The sequence below is a fragment of the Mercenaria mercenaria genome, chromosome 4 (assembly GCF_021730395.1).
Source record: "Mercenaria mercenaria strain notata chromosome 4, MADL_Memer_1, whole genome shotgun sequence".
NCBI classification, from domain to species: Eukaryota; Metazoa; Mollusca; class Bivalvia; order Venerida; family Veneridae; genus Mercenaria; species Mercenaria mercenaria.
This window is the reverse complement of record NC_069364.1, coordinates 342,545-355,409: the sequence shown is the minus strand read 5'-3', so window position 1 is coordinate 355,409 and position 12,865 is coordinate 342,545. Positions and strand designations below refer to the sequence as shown.

Here is a 12,865-nt window from a genome sequence, read left to right as displayed (position 1 = left end):
ATTATAAATTTGTCGGACACTGTTTAAAGTTAGTGTTAAGTTAATGTCTATTTTCATGTGACCATCAAGTATTGATGGTCAATTTAAATTGTAATTGTAAAGTTAGTGTTGAGGTCTAGTAAATGTTTTCATAAAAAAATTTAGTCCAAAATTCAACCGAGATCGAAATACATTTTGTGAACACAGGGCCAGGTATATAATAATGATCCAGGTCAAGATTGATTTTTGTTACAATCCACTAATACTTGCCAGACCTATGGCCGCTTTTTCCATTTGAAATTCGGCAAAAATTTTGATGTCTGTTCCATAAGTCCTTGAAAGGATGAATTAATTGAATTTGTTTTTGATAGACAGGCACATGATTATGATGTTCAAATTTGTTGTAATCTATTGATAGAGTAACAGCCTCCTATTGACTTAAAATTTTGTTTTTTGGCATTCTTTAAAGGATGAATGATTGAATTTAATTTGGGTAAACGGGTTCATGAGTATAAAATGCCTGCCAAGTTCAATTTCAGTTACAATCTTACCAACTTTGCTGGAGTTACGGCCCCTTTTGGTTGTCCGTTCGGACTCTGAATGGATCGAGTTCAGTTCAAGTACACGGGTATGATCATGAGATACAGGCAATGTTCAGTTTAAGTTACAATCAATTTTTGGCAGAATTATTTTGGCCCTTTTTAGCTCACCTGTCAGGTAGTGACAGGGTGAGCTTTTGTGATCGTCCGTCGTCCGTCCGTTCACAATTTCCTTGTGAACATGATAGAGACCACATTTTGTATTTGATTTTAATCAAACTTGCACACAACTTGTATGGGCATAATATCTTGGTACCTTTCGAAAACTGGCCAGATCCCATCATGGGTTCCAGAGTTACGGCCCCTTAAAGGGCCAAAATTTGCCATTTTTGGATTGTGAACATGATAGAAACTACATTTTGCAATCAACTTTAATAAAACTTGCACACAACTTGTATTGGCATAATGTCTCAGTTCCTTTTGAAAACTGGCCAGATCCCTTCATTGGTTCCAGAGTTATGGCCCCTTAAAGGGCCAAAATTTGCTATTTTTGGCTTGTGAACACAATAGATACCACATTTTGCAATCAACTTTAATCAAACTTGCACGCAACTTGTAGGCATAATATCTTGGTTCCTTTCAGAAACTGGCCAGATCCAATCATGGGTTCCAGAAATATGACCCATATTAAAGGGCCAAAATTTGCTATTTTTGGCTTGTGAACATGATAGACCACATTTTGCAATCAACTTTAATCAAACTTGCACACAACTTGTATTGGCATAATATCTCCGTTCCTTTCGAAAACTGGCCAGATCCAGTCATGGGTTCCAGAGTTATGGCCCGTTAAAAGTCCAAAATTTGCTATTTTGGTTTTTGCAGCCATATAGACTTCATTTATGGTTTAATTTGATACAAACTTGTAAAATATCAACAACGACGATAAATCTTGGATTCCATGATGAATCTTTCAGATCCAATCATAGGTTCCGGAGTTACAGCCCCTGATTGACCCCTAAAAGAGCCAAAATTTGGTAATTTTTACATTGTGAACACGATAGAAGTGATATTTTATATTTGATTTTAACCACACTTACACACAACTTAAGTCACAATAAAATCTGGGTCCTATTGAAATCTGGCTAGATCCCATCATGGGTTCTAGAGTTACTGCCCCTGAAAGGGGCAAAATTTTCTATTTTGGCCTTTTCAACCATAAAGGTTTCATTTATGCTTTGATTTGATACAAACTTGCACAGAATGATTATCTTGATGATCTCTAGACCTGGATCGAAACTAGGTCATGTCAGGTCAAAAACTAGGTCATCGGGTCAAATAATAGGAAAAGCTTGTAAACAACCTAGAGGCTCCATTTTTGACCCTATCTTGATGAAACTTGGTCAGAATGTTTATCTTGATGGTTCCTAGGCCAAGTTTGAAACTGGGTCATATGGGGTCAGAAACTAGGTCACCCAGTCAAATCAAAGGAAAAGCGTGTTAACACTTGTTCATTTGATGTGCATGAAACTTGGTCAGAATGAAATATCATATGAATTTTTATCTGGGTCATGTGGGGTCAAAAACTAGGTCACCAGGTCAGATCAAAGAATAAGCTTGTTTACACCCTAGGGGACACATTTTTTATTCTATCTTCATAAATTTTGGTCAGAATGTTTGTTATGAAGTCTTGGACAAGTTCGTATCTGGGTCATGTGGGGTAAAAAACTAGGTCAAATCAAAGTAAATGCTTGTTTACACTCAAGATGCCACGTTTTTTGGTCCAGTCTTACTGAAAATTGGTCAGAATATTTGTTTCCATGTAATCACTAGGTAAAACATGTTTACACCGTTATGGCGTGTTACACAGTTGAGCGACCTAGGACCATCTTGGCCCTCTTGTTTGACTTGTATGATTGTAAAATACAGGCCAAGTTCAGTATTGGTTACAATCTACCAAGCAGTGGAGTTTTGGCCACTTTTCGATTTAAAATTTCTGAAAAAAAGTTGATTTCGTACAAGCAGGCGGAGCTACCGGGGTATTATTTAGTCTGCCAAAAGACTGACATTCCTAGTTTTCGATGAAATTTTCTGTATAATACTAATGTAGAACTATTACAACTGCTGGGTCATATAATCTTTATGGCAAGGTAGTAGGTTAGAAATTTTGTTGAGAGTCTGATGCACAGATGGACATGATGAAACCGCTTTATCACACCTTAACTGACAATGGGAACTACTGATATATGGAGTTACTCCGCATTATCATACTTCTTACTTCCCTTAGAATATTGAAGCAGGTTTGATAGAACGTTTATTTTTCTTCCTAATTTACAACTGTTCAGATACACTTTAATATCCACAAGGCAAACCGCACATCTGATGAAAATGAAAGAAATTTGAATCGTAATCAACTATCACAACAGCAATATTTAAGTACCCTGTGGCAGCCATAAAGTCTCCCCTTTCTAAGATTAGTTTATATTTTCTGGTCCTTCGAGATTGAGTCAATTCAATATGTAACAGAATTCTGCTTAAGGGGGGGGGGGGGGGGGGGTAAGGGTGTTGCATATTTCATTACCTCTCGTGAACAGACTGTCAAATCCAGTCTGCTATTATTTTGCATGGTTGCATTCTATGCTTCCAAAGGATCTTGTACACTTTAATACTGATGTGCAGAAGTAGATAAAATAACACTTTTTTTTAAATGTTTGAATTTCAGATTTTAACCGAGATGAAAGAATTTTATATTAAAACAAACTGGAATGTCAAAATATAATTTTTTTTAGTCACCTGGAAAAAAATGTCTGTAGCAAATGTCGGTGTTGTTTCTTTTCTTGTAACTTGTGTTATGTAAACTATGCAGATGTTAAAAGTTTAGCCTGCAAGATCATATCTCGGTAACAATTACATGTATTAGATTGAAACTTCACACAAGGCTTCTTTTTCATCAAACCTGAAATAACTAAATAAGATGACTTTTGGTTGGCTTTACTGAGACAAGTTTGATAACTCTTGATGGAATTTAATGTAAATCATGACCCTATTCTGACTTGGAAAGTTTGGCATGCAACTATCGAGCTGTATCTCAGCTCAAGCTCTATGTTCTGGATTTAAACTTCTTACAGTGTTTCTCAGTTATCAAATACTGGAGTGTAGGACAAAATCCCCTGCAGACAAAACCCCCTTCGCTCATTTTTGCATAGGCGGACAAAACCCCCTTCATGATTTTTACAAGGAGGACAAAACCCCCTTCGCACTTTTTTTCAAGGAGGACAAAACCCCCTCCGTGTTTTTTTACAAGGAGGACAAAAACCCCTTCACCCTAGAATCAAAAGGGCAAATAATATAATAATATATAACTAATCAAAGTACCTAAGAGTTATTTAACAATTTACTTTAATCAGTTCAATGAGACAAACAAACAATTAACAAACTAACAGGTCAATTAATTAAGAGATATTTAACACTTTTTTATCAACAAACTATAATAATTGTATATGTATAGTCAGATTGATTCCAAATTTACTATGGAACAAACAGTAATAATTGTATATAATAGAGTAAGTACATCAATTATCCATAATTATAATCATTAATTATAATTATCTTCAAGACATCTCTTTCTATTAATAAAATGGAAAATTTTAAAATGTATTATCATATTGTTTGCTTTTTTGATTCTAGGATGAAGGGGGTTTTGTCCTCCTTGTAAAAAACGTGAAGGGGGTTTTGTCCTCCTTGTAAAAAACGTGAAGGGGGTTTTGTCCTCCTTGTAAAAAATGTGAAGGGGGTTTTGTCCTCCTTGTAAAATTCAGCGAAGGGTGTTTCTTCGTCCTTGTAAAAAACATGAAGGGGGTTTTGTCCGCCTATGCAAAAACGAGCGAAGGGGGTTTTGTCCGCAGGGGATTTTGTCCGGATCCCCAAATACTGAAGTAACCAAGTAAGATAACTCTAGGTGGAATTAGTGTGGTTCAATTTTCCTATAATACAGTTCTACTTAAGATTGTAAGGGGTGTTGCACATCTCATTACCCCCCCCTGAACAGACTCGGTCAAACCAGTGTGTTAGTAATTTGTTTAGTTAAGTAAACTGTACAATCATTTCATTTCGTGGGTATGAAATTTTGTGGTTTTGGTCTAAACAGAAATCTTGTGGAAATATGAATTCGTGCATTTCAACTTTTGAACATAAATAAATTTTGTGGATTGACTCGACAATGAAATCCATGAAAATTAGTCCCACACGAATATTAATGATTTCACAGTTCATTATATGCTTTTAACACCTTTTTATTGATAGTATTTCAAAGTTATGACCCTTGTCTTGGAGGTTGCGTGCACTGTCTTATTGGCAGCTCTTGTCGAATTTAACAAACATTTACTAAGGCCAGAATTTACAACTTAAAAATATTGAATCATGTATAATCTCATTTAACATTCAATAAGTGTATGTGTCGAAACAACAGCATATACTGGAAAAAAGATGACTAGCATTTTTTCCGAATACTTCATTCATGCTGGACAAATCCTTGTTTAATAGTGTCACTAATTACGATTCAGTAAAGGTAAAATCAAATGTATAAAAGTTCATACATGCGATTTAGAATACCGTATAAACTGTTAAGTCAAGCAGGTGTTTTAGTTTAAAAAAAAAAGCAGCTCGGCTCCACAGATGTACTCTTCCTGCACTCTACTGATAAATACTGACAAAGAAAAGATGTTTCCCCATAAAATTTAATTTGCTTATGTTGGGTTTAAAGTCGCACAGACACTATAATAGGTCATATGGCGATTTTCCAGCTTTGATGGAGGAGGGAGACCTGTGTAGAACCACCGACCTTCCATAAGCCAGCTGGATGGCTTCCTCACATGAAGAATTCAATGCCCCAAGTAAGGCTTGAACCCACATCTGTGAGGGGCAAGTGATTTGAAATCGGAGACCTCAACTGCTCGGCCACTGAGGCCTCCTCCATAAAATTTATACAATAAATAAAGCAATATTTAATCAGAAATGGGTATGCCCATTCTATCTGTTATGGAAATTTGCACCTTTCTTAACTGGAAAACTACCCAGACTAACACAGTGACCAACAGAAAAGTAAATCGTACAATATACAACAAACAATGTTCTGTAATCAGAAACACCTGACTTTAATAGCAACAAAAAGCTAACAATAATTATAGATTACAAATACCTATACATAGATTTAGGCAACAATAATTTCACATATTCAATACCTAAGGTGAAGACACAAGTCATCAACTGATACACTTTTACATACTGCATATCAAGCTTCGAAAGAGAATCAACATTATTTGTGTTTTCTGAATGCAGCAAATCTACAATGCAATTCATTTACATCTTTTGTAACAGATATACCTGTATATTACATTCAAGCCCTTCAAAAGAATACTACACCATAGTAACATCTTGGCTTCTTTAAATGAAACCTAAGGTTTTTCACATGTCGCATATTCTTGAATTCTAAAGAACACATAAGAGTATAAAAACCTGGATACATTATAAAAGCATAAAAATGACATGTAAATGCTATATTTTGGCTATTTTACTACTGACTAGAACATTAAATAAATACAGCAAGAAAATTGTAGACAAAATATTCAAAAGTATGTTGTGGAATGTACCAAATATTGGGCCTTATCGTCCCTAATTCACTGTGGGATAACTTGTTTTTTTTTTATTTCATTTGATTATCTACTCTAAAACTGACAGAAGCTTCAAATATTTGTGTACAATAACATGGTCCTACAAATGTCTTGGTCTGAAGAAAACAAGTGTTCCAAGACCACAGCTTTTATCTAGTAACTAAGACAAAACCACGTTATATTTCTTAAAGAAACTTCACACAATGACAGAATACTTATAAATGTAATCACCTTGACAAAAATAATGAAACCCATTGTATTCTGTATTGCATTTAATACCTGTTCTAGACACTGAAAACGTATTTTCTTCTAATAGTATGAAAAACATGTGGCATGATGTTAAAAACTGACTTTTTCTAGTGATGATCTAAATCGCCACTTAAATTTCTCCTAAACCAAGGTAAAAAATACTGGCCTTGTGCAATAACAAGCTGTACAATGCTGTCACAACAGAGAAGAAATTAACTGAAACAACAAGAATTCATAATCTTGACACAATTACAATCACACCATAGTAAACAATGATTGTTTTTCGATGTGATTTTTCAGTCATGGCACAAATAACAGAATAACACAAGTGATTTTAATTGTAGTCATGATTCAGTTTATGGTATATAATTATTATGGAGGAATTTTATTATGTATTAAAATGTAAAAATTATGTAGTCTTACACTTGATTAATATCCTTATTATGTAAAACAATTGTTGTAATCCATAAATTAATACAAGTGATAGAAATCAAAATTAATAAGGTGGGAGTCCGATTTCGTATTTCCCCCTGATTGGACTACTTTCATTAATATTCATGACCTGGTAAATCGATATTCATGAACTGGAAATTATACTTTTTTTGGAAAATAATTGATAGGCAGGCGATGCTGACAAGGACTGACTGTTAGCTGCAAATAGATGTCACTCTGGGGAACTTCATATCATGTGGTTCTCTGCACTTTAATAACGTGTTTTTTCTTATAACTTCAGTTCTAAATTGGACAGTATCTGATCAGATGTGTAGAATTTCTAACAGAAGAGAGATTTATGAAGAAATTTCAATAATGATCTGCTACAATACTAGTGCACTGCAATTCAAAAGCCCCAAGTAAGGCCTGATAGCAGACTGTAGCCAAACACCAGGCTGTAGCCAGATATCAGCCTGTAGCCTGACACCATGCTGTAGGCAAACACCAGGATGAAGCCAAACACCAGGATGAAGCCAGATACCAGCCTGTAGCCCAACACCAGGATGAAGCCAAACACCAGGATGAAGCCAGATACCAGCCTGTAGCCCGACACCAGACTGTAGCCAAACACCAGGATGAAGCCAGATACCAGACTGTAGCCTGACACCAGGCTGTAACCAGATACCAGGCTGTAGCCAGACACCAGACTGAAGCAAGACACCAGACTGTAACCAGATACCAGGCTGTAGCCAGACACCAGACTGTAGCCTGACACCAGGCTCTAACCAGACACCAGACTGAAGCAAGACACCAGACTGTAGCCAAACTGGTGTTCTTGAGGAGGGTGCCATTTTTCAAATGATCAACCTAGATTCAAAACAAACAAGCAAACCTGGGTTGGTGCAAATGGAGGATGGGTTCTATAAGTCTTGCTAAGATGAACATTCCACCTAAGTTTCATGAAATTTCTTCAAAGTTTTCAGAAGATATAAAGCATACACAAAATCTGACAGACAATGCTTTCACTCTGACTTGAAAGAGTGAAGAAGTATGGAAATTACACAGAGTTACCAAACATTATAGAGCACTACATTCCACAGAGCTACACCCAGTACAGTGCTTGATATATACATATCTTTTGTATGGTGTAATATTACCAGTTCACATTTATGCTTCACTCGCATTTCATTTATCATAGGCATGCAATATTGATACAATAAATAAGGCCAAAGAAGAATACAGTAAAACACCCCTCGCTCCAACATCAGTGGCTCAAAAACAAGGACCAACTTGAGCATCAACAGCTCAAGTACCAGGGTTAATGCTGACTCAAGCTTCAAGAACACAAGTACCAGGGCTGATGCTGACTCTAGCATCAACGACACAAGTACCTGGGCTACCTGGGCTGATGCTGACTCGAGCAACAACGACACAAGTACCTGGGCTGATGCTGACTCGAGCATCAACGACACAAGTACCAGGGCTGATGCTGACTCGAGCTTCAACGACACAAGTACCAGGGCTGAAGCTGACTCGAGCAACAACGACACAAGTACCAGGGCTGATGCTGACTCGAGCAACAACGACACAAGTACCAGGGCTGAAGCTGACTCGAGCAACAACGACACAAGTACCAGGGCTGATGCTGACTCAAGCAACAACGACACAAGTACCTGGGCCGATGCTGACTCGAGCATCAACTACACAAGTACCTGGGCTGATGCTGACTCGAGCATCAACGACACAAGTACCAGGGCTGAAGCTGACTCGAGCATCAACGACACAAGTACCAGGGCTGATGCTGACTCGAGCAACAACGACACAAGTACCTGGGCCGATGCTGACTCGAGCATCAACTACACAAGTACCTGGGCTGATGCTGACTCAAGCATCAACTACACAAGTACCAGGGCTGATGCTGACTCAGGCATCAACTACACAAGTACCTGGGCTGATGCTGACTCAAGCATCAACGACACAAGTACCAGGGCTGATGCTGACTCGAGCTTTAATGACACAAGTACCAGGGCTGATTCTGACTCAAGCTTCAACGACACAAGTTCCTTGGCTGATGCTGACTCAAGCATCAACTACACAAGTACCTGGGCTGATGCTGACTCAAGCATCAACGACACAAGTACCAGGGCTGACTCAATCATTTCATATGGTCACCAGCTGTATTTCTTACATTATCTATGTTTGAATAACTCAAAACCCTGGATAACTCAAACCCTGAATAACTTGAAACCCTAGGTAATTTTAAACACTGGATAACTTGAACCCAGATAACTCAAAGCCCCAAATAACTTGAAACCCATAACTCAAAACCATGGATAACTTGAAACCTTGGATAACTCAAAAACTTGAAACCCAGGATAACTCAAAACCCCAGGTAACTTGAAACCCTGGATACTCAAAACCCCGGATGACTCAAAACCCTGGATAACTCAAAACTTCAAATACCTTGAAGCCTCAGATCACAAAAGCATTTTGCTTCTCCCCTTATGGCTTTTAGCGACTGGTGTTTTACTGTAGTGTAATACTAAAGTTGGTTTATTTTACTCAAGCAACTATAAAATGTAGTTACTATAATGTTGTATATACATTATTTGCTGATATGATAGAAGGAAAACTGTTATTTTCTACATAGATTATTTTTCCTGATATTCTGTTTTTTACCATCTAGAATATGTGAGCCTTAAACCTTAAGCATTTAACCGAATGTTACTGCACTAATATCATTTAACTGAATATATCTGTAACTGTGTAAATGCACTGACATATGAGAAATATAAAATGATCAGACTAGCATAAAATGATGAAGGGTGCAATCCCAATGTTTATTTCAATCGTTGTGTTACATTTGCCAGTGCAACAGCAAATGCCTGTATGGCGGTGAACGGATACTGGAAGTCCAGGGTGTAAGCGTTACTATCTATACGCCCAAACTGCATCACCTGAAATATACATAGAATAACATAGATTTGTTTATCTTGTACATGAAAGTTTTTCCTGCAATACGCATGGAAAAAGATACATATTTTGTCTTGAACATGAAGAAATTTTCCTGCAAAATGCACTGAATAACATAAATATGTTTGTCTTGTACATGAAGAAATTTTCCTGCAATCAATCGTCAAAAGCTTATTAAATTTTCTTTTCTGTTGAGTTTACTGATATTTTCTAACCAGTATTATTTACGTGCTGATTAGTTTACAATTCTTTGATACTAGATATTTATTCTCAACTAAGAATTGACAATTTCCCTTCTTGACTGGTAGAGGAAGGTGGACTTCAAGTCAGACTACAATGGTTTTTCTCAGTTGTGAAGGAGAGCAACCATCCCCTCTGTGAATGACCATTTCACCTTGACCTCTGCTTTGGTATCTCCACATCAAGCTCACTAAGTACACACATATCTTACACATGCACCTGCTGTTTGTTTTGTTTTGTTATTTTTAAGTTAAACAGACTTTCTAGCATTAATGGAAGGTTTGAGGAGCCTCTGAACAGCCACTTGGGTAAGAACCACTGCCCTTCCCTCTAAGGAGCCTCTCTGGACATACCTGCAGGCATGGATGGACACTTGAGTAGAACTAGACCCAGCTGGATGGCTTCCTCACATATCTGAGCTGGACCAGCAAAGGTGAGGGGCATGTAATTCCAAGTGAGCATCCCTCACTCATCACTCAGTCACAGAGATCCCATAAACGGTATTTATCAGCAAAGAATAAACAACCAAATCTAAAGAACTGTTTACCTGTTTTCCTCTGTGTTCAACTTGGAAGTTTTTTGCGGACTCCTGAGTGACTCTGCCACCAAAATCTAGTTGATATACTTGACTATTTTCATTCCATAATGGAGCCTTGTTGTGTAGAACAAACTGTCGGTAACGACTTTTACTGTCTTCCCCTTTACTCAGGGCTTTCTTCAGCTGTAATACAAAACATAAAATAATATGTGGGCTAACACAGCAAAAGTGTTCTGCATTTTTCTTGAAAAAAATGGCCAGATACCAAATATTTCTCAGTTAATTTGACATTTTGTACATGAAAATTTAGAACAAAAAAGGATATAATTATGAAAATAGACAAGACAGAATTATATTCTTGTGTATTTCACTTTCCCTGATTGTTACCTATTGTATTTATTGTACTGATTTACATTAAATTCCAATCACTGAAGCCAAAGGTTCAAAAATGTGAAAAAAGAACATATATTTTATAATACTCAAAACAGAGTTACTGTTCTTATGTTCTGTACTTCCTCTCCCTGCCATCTATCACTGTTTCTGTAGATTTAACTGTCCTAAATGTTCAAATAAGGTGAACTGGAAAGAAGACAATCCGTAAAAAAAGCAGTCAGATTTATGGGACTTGTTATGTTCACTTGCTGTCTAGTCCAAAGTTCCAGTGAAATACTGTTTTTGGTTTCAGAGATATTCAAGGAAAGTAAAAATTTAGCCAACATTTTCCAAGTCTAACATCCGTAAGACAGCGCGCTCCACTATTCAAGGATTTGACAGTAAAATGAATATATGTCTGAATAAGAGACCTCTCCTTCAAAAGGAAGATACACCAAGGGGCATAATTCCATCAAATACACAAATCAGAGTTATTAGGATTAGTACAACACATGCAGATGATGATGATGATAAAGATATATTTTGAGTTTCAAGTCATTATCTTATATAGTAACAAAGTTATATCCAGAAAACGAAGTTTGTAAAAAATTTAAGTGTAAAAGGGGCATAATTCGGTCAAAAATACAAATCAGAGTTATGGGGATTGTTACCACACATGCAGATGATGATGATAAAGATACATTTTAAGTTTCAAGTCTTTATCTTATATTGCATTAAAGTTATATCCAAAAAGCGAAGATTGCAAAAAAATTTAAGTACAAAAGGGGCATAATTCTGTCAAAAACACAATTAGAGTTATGGGGTAAGTAGCCACACATGCAGATGATTATAAACAAATATTTTTAATTTCAAGTCATTATATTTTAAAGTACCAAAGAAATGTCTATAAACGAAGCTCTCCAAAAAATTTAACAAGAAAATAATTCAAAGTATAACTTCTTGGTGACCTTGACCTTGGGTATAATGGGCCCAGCCCCTGCACATACTTTGTTTGTATGCTGGACAATGTTTATGTGAACTTACAGTATGATATAAGCAAAAGTAACAAAGATATGACAGAAAAACAAAGGTTGCCGAAAAACTTTAACCTTAAAAATAACCTAAGTATAAGACCTTGGTGACCTTGACCTTGGGTATAATGGGCTCAGCCCCTAAACATACTTTGTTTGTAAACTGGACAATGTTTATGTGAAGTTACAGTAAGATATAAGCAACAGCAACAAAGATATGACAGAAAAACAAAGGTTGCCGAAAAACTTTAACCTTATAAATAACCTAAGTATAAGACCTTGGTGACCTTGACCTTGGGTATAATGGGCTCAGCCCCTACACATACTTTGTTTGTATACTGGACAATGTTTATGTGAAGTTACAGTAAGATATAAGCAATAGTAACAAAGATATGACAGAAAAACAAAGGTTGCCGAAAAACTTTAACCTTAAAAATAACCTAAGTATAACAGCCTGGTGACCTTGACCTTGGGTATAATGGGCTCAGCCCCTACACATATATTGTTTGTATACTGGACAATGTTTATGTGAGGTTACAGTAAGATATAAGCAAAAGTAACAAAGATATGACAGAAAAACAAAGGTTGCCGAAAAACTTTAACCAAGAAGGGTCACGCCGACGCCAACACGAGTAGTATAGCCCCCCTTTTCTCTGAATAGTGGAGCTAAAATGGGAATAATTTTGTCAAAATAAAAGGCAGACTTATGGAATCTGATATGTAAACTTACATTATGATCTTAAACAACTGTGTGAAATTTCAATGAAATGCATAATAAATAGGTTTCAGAAATATTGAAGAAATGCCAATGTTGAGAAGTTATCAAAGTGAAAAGGGGAAATCCAA

General features: G+C 36.5%; 2 protein-coding genes across 2 annotated transcripts in view; one reads left to right on the top strand and one right to left on the bottom strand.

The window, feature by feature from the left end:
• Positions 1–7,160: 7,160 nt before the first annotated feature.
• Positions 7,161–12,865, bottom strand: part of LOC123550778 (tubby-related protein 4-like) — a 173,407-nt gene continuing 167,702 nt past the window's right edge. Inside the window, exons 15-16 of the mRNA XM_053540064.1 lie at positions 10,626–10,799; positions 7,161–9,822 (exon numbers count right to left, since the gene is read on the bottom strand). Of these exons, the coding sequence (XP_053396039.1) occupies positions 9,706–9,822; positions 10,626–10,799 (291 nt within the window). The 3' untranslated portion in view covers positions 7,161–9,705. The remainder of the gene's footprint in view (positions 9,823–10,625; positions 10,800–12,865) is intronic.
• LOC128556095 (serine-aspartate repeat-containing protein I-like) lies at positions 7,779–9,118 on the top strand. The gene is made up of 2 exons (XM_053539996.1): positions 7,779–7,819; positions 8,134–9,118. The coding sequence occupies exons 1-2, from the start codon at positions 7,779–7,781 to the stop codon at positions 9,116–9,118; spliced, it is 1,026 nt and encodes a 341-aa protein (XP_053395971.1).

Coding starts and splice junctions, on each gene's coding strand:
- LOC128556095 (XM_053539996.1), top strand. CDS start 7,779: ATGGGTTCTATAAGTCTTGCTAAGATGAACATTCCACCTAA. Junction 7,820..8,133: donor AAGATGAACATTCCACCTAA/GTTTCATGAAAT, acceptor CTCCAACATCAG/TGGCTCAAAAACAAGGACCA.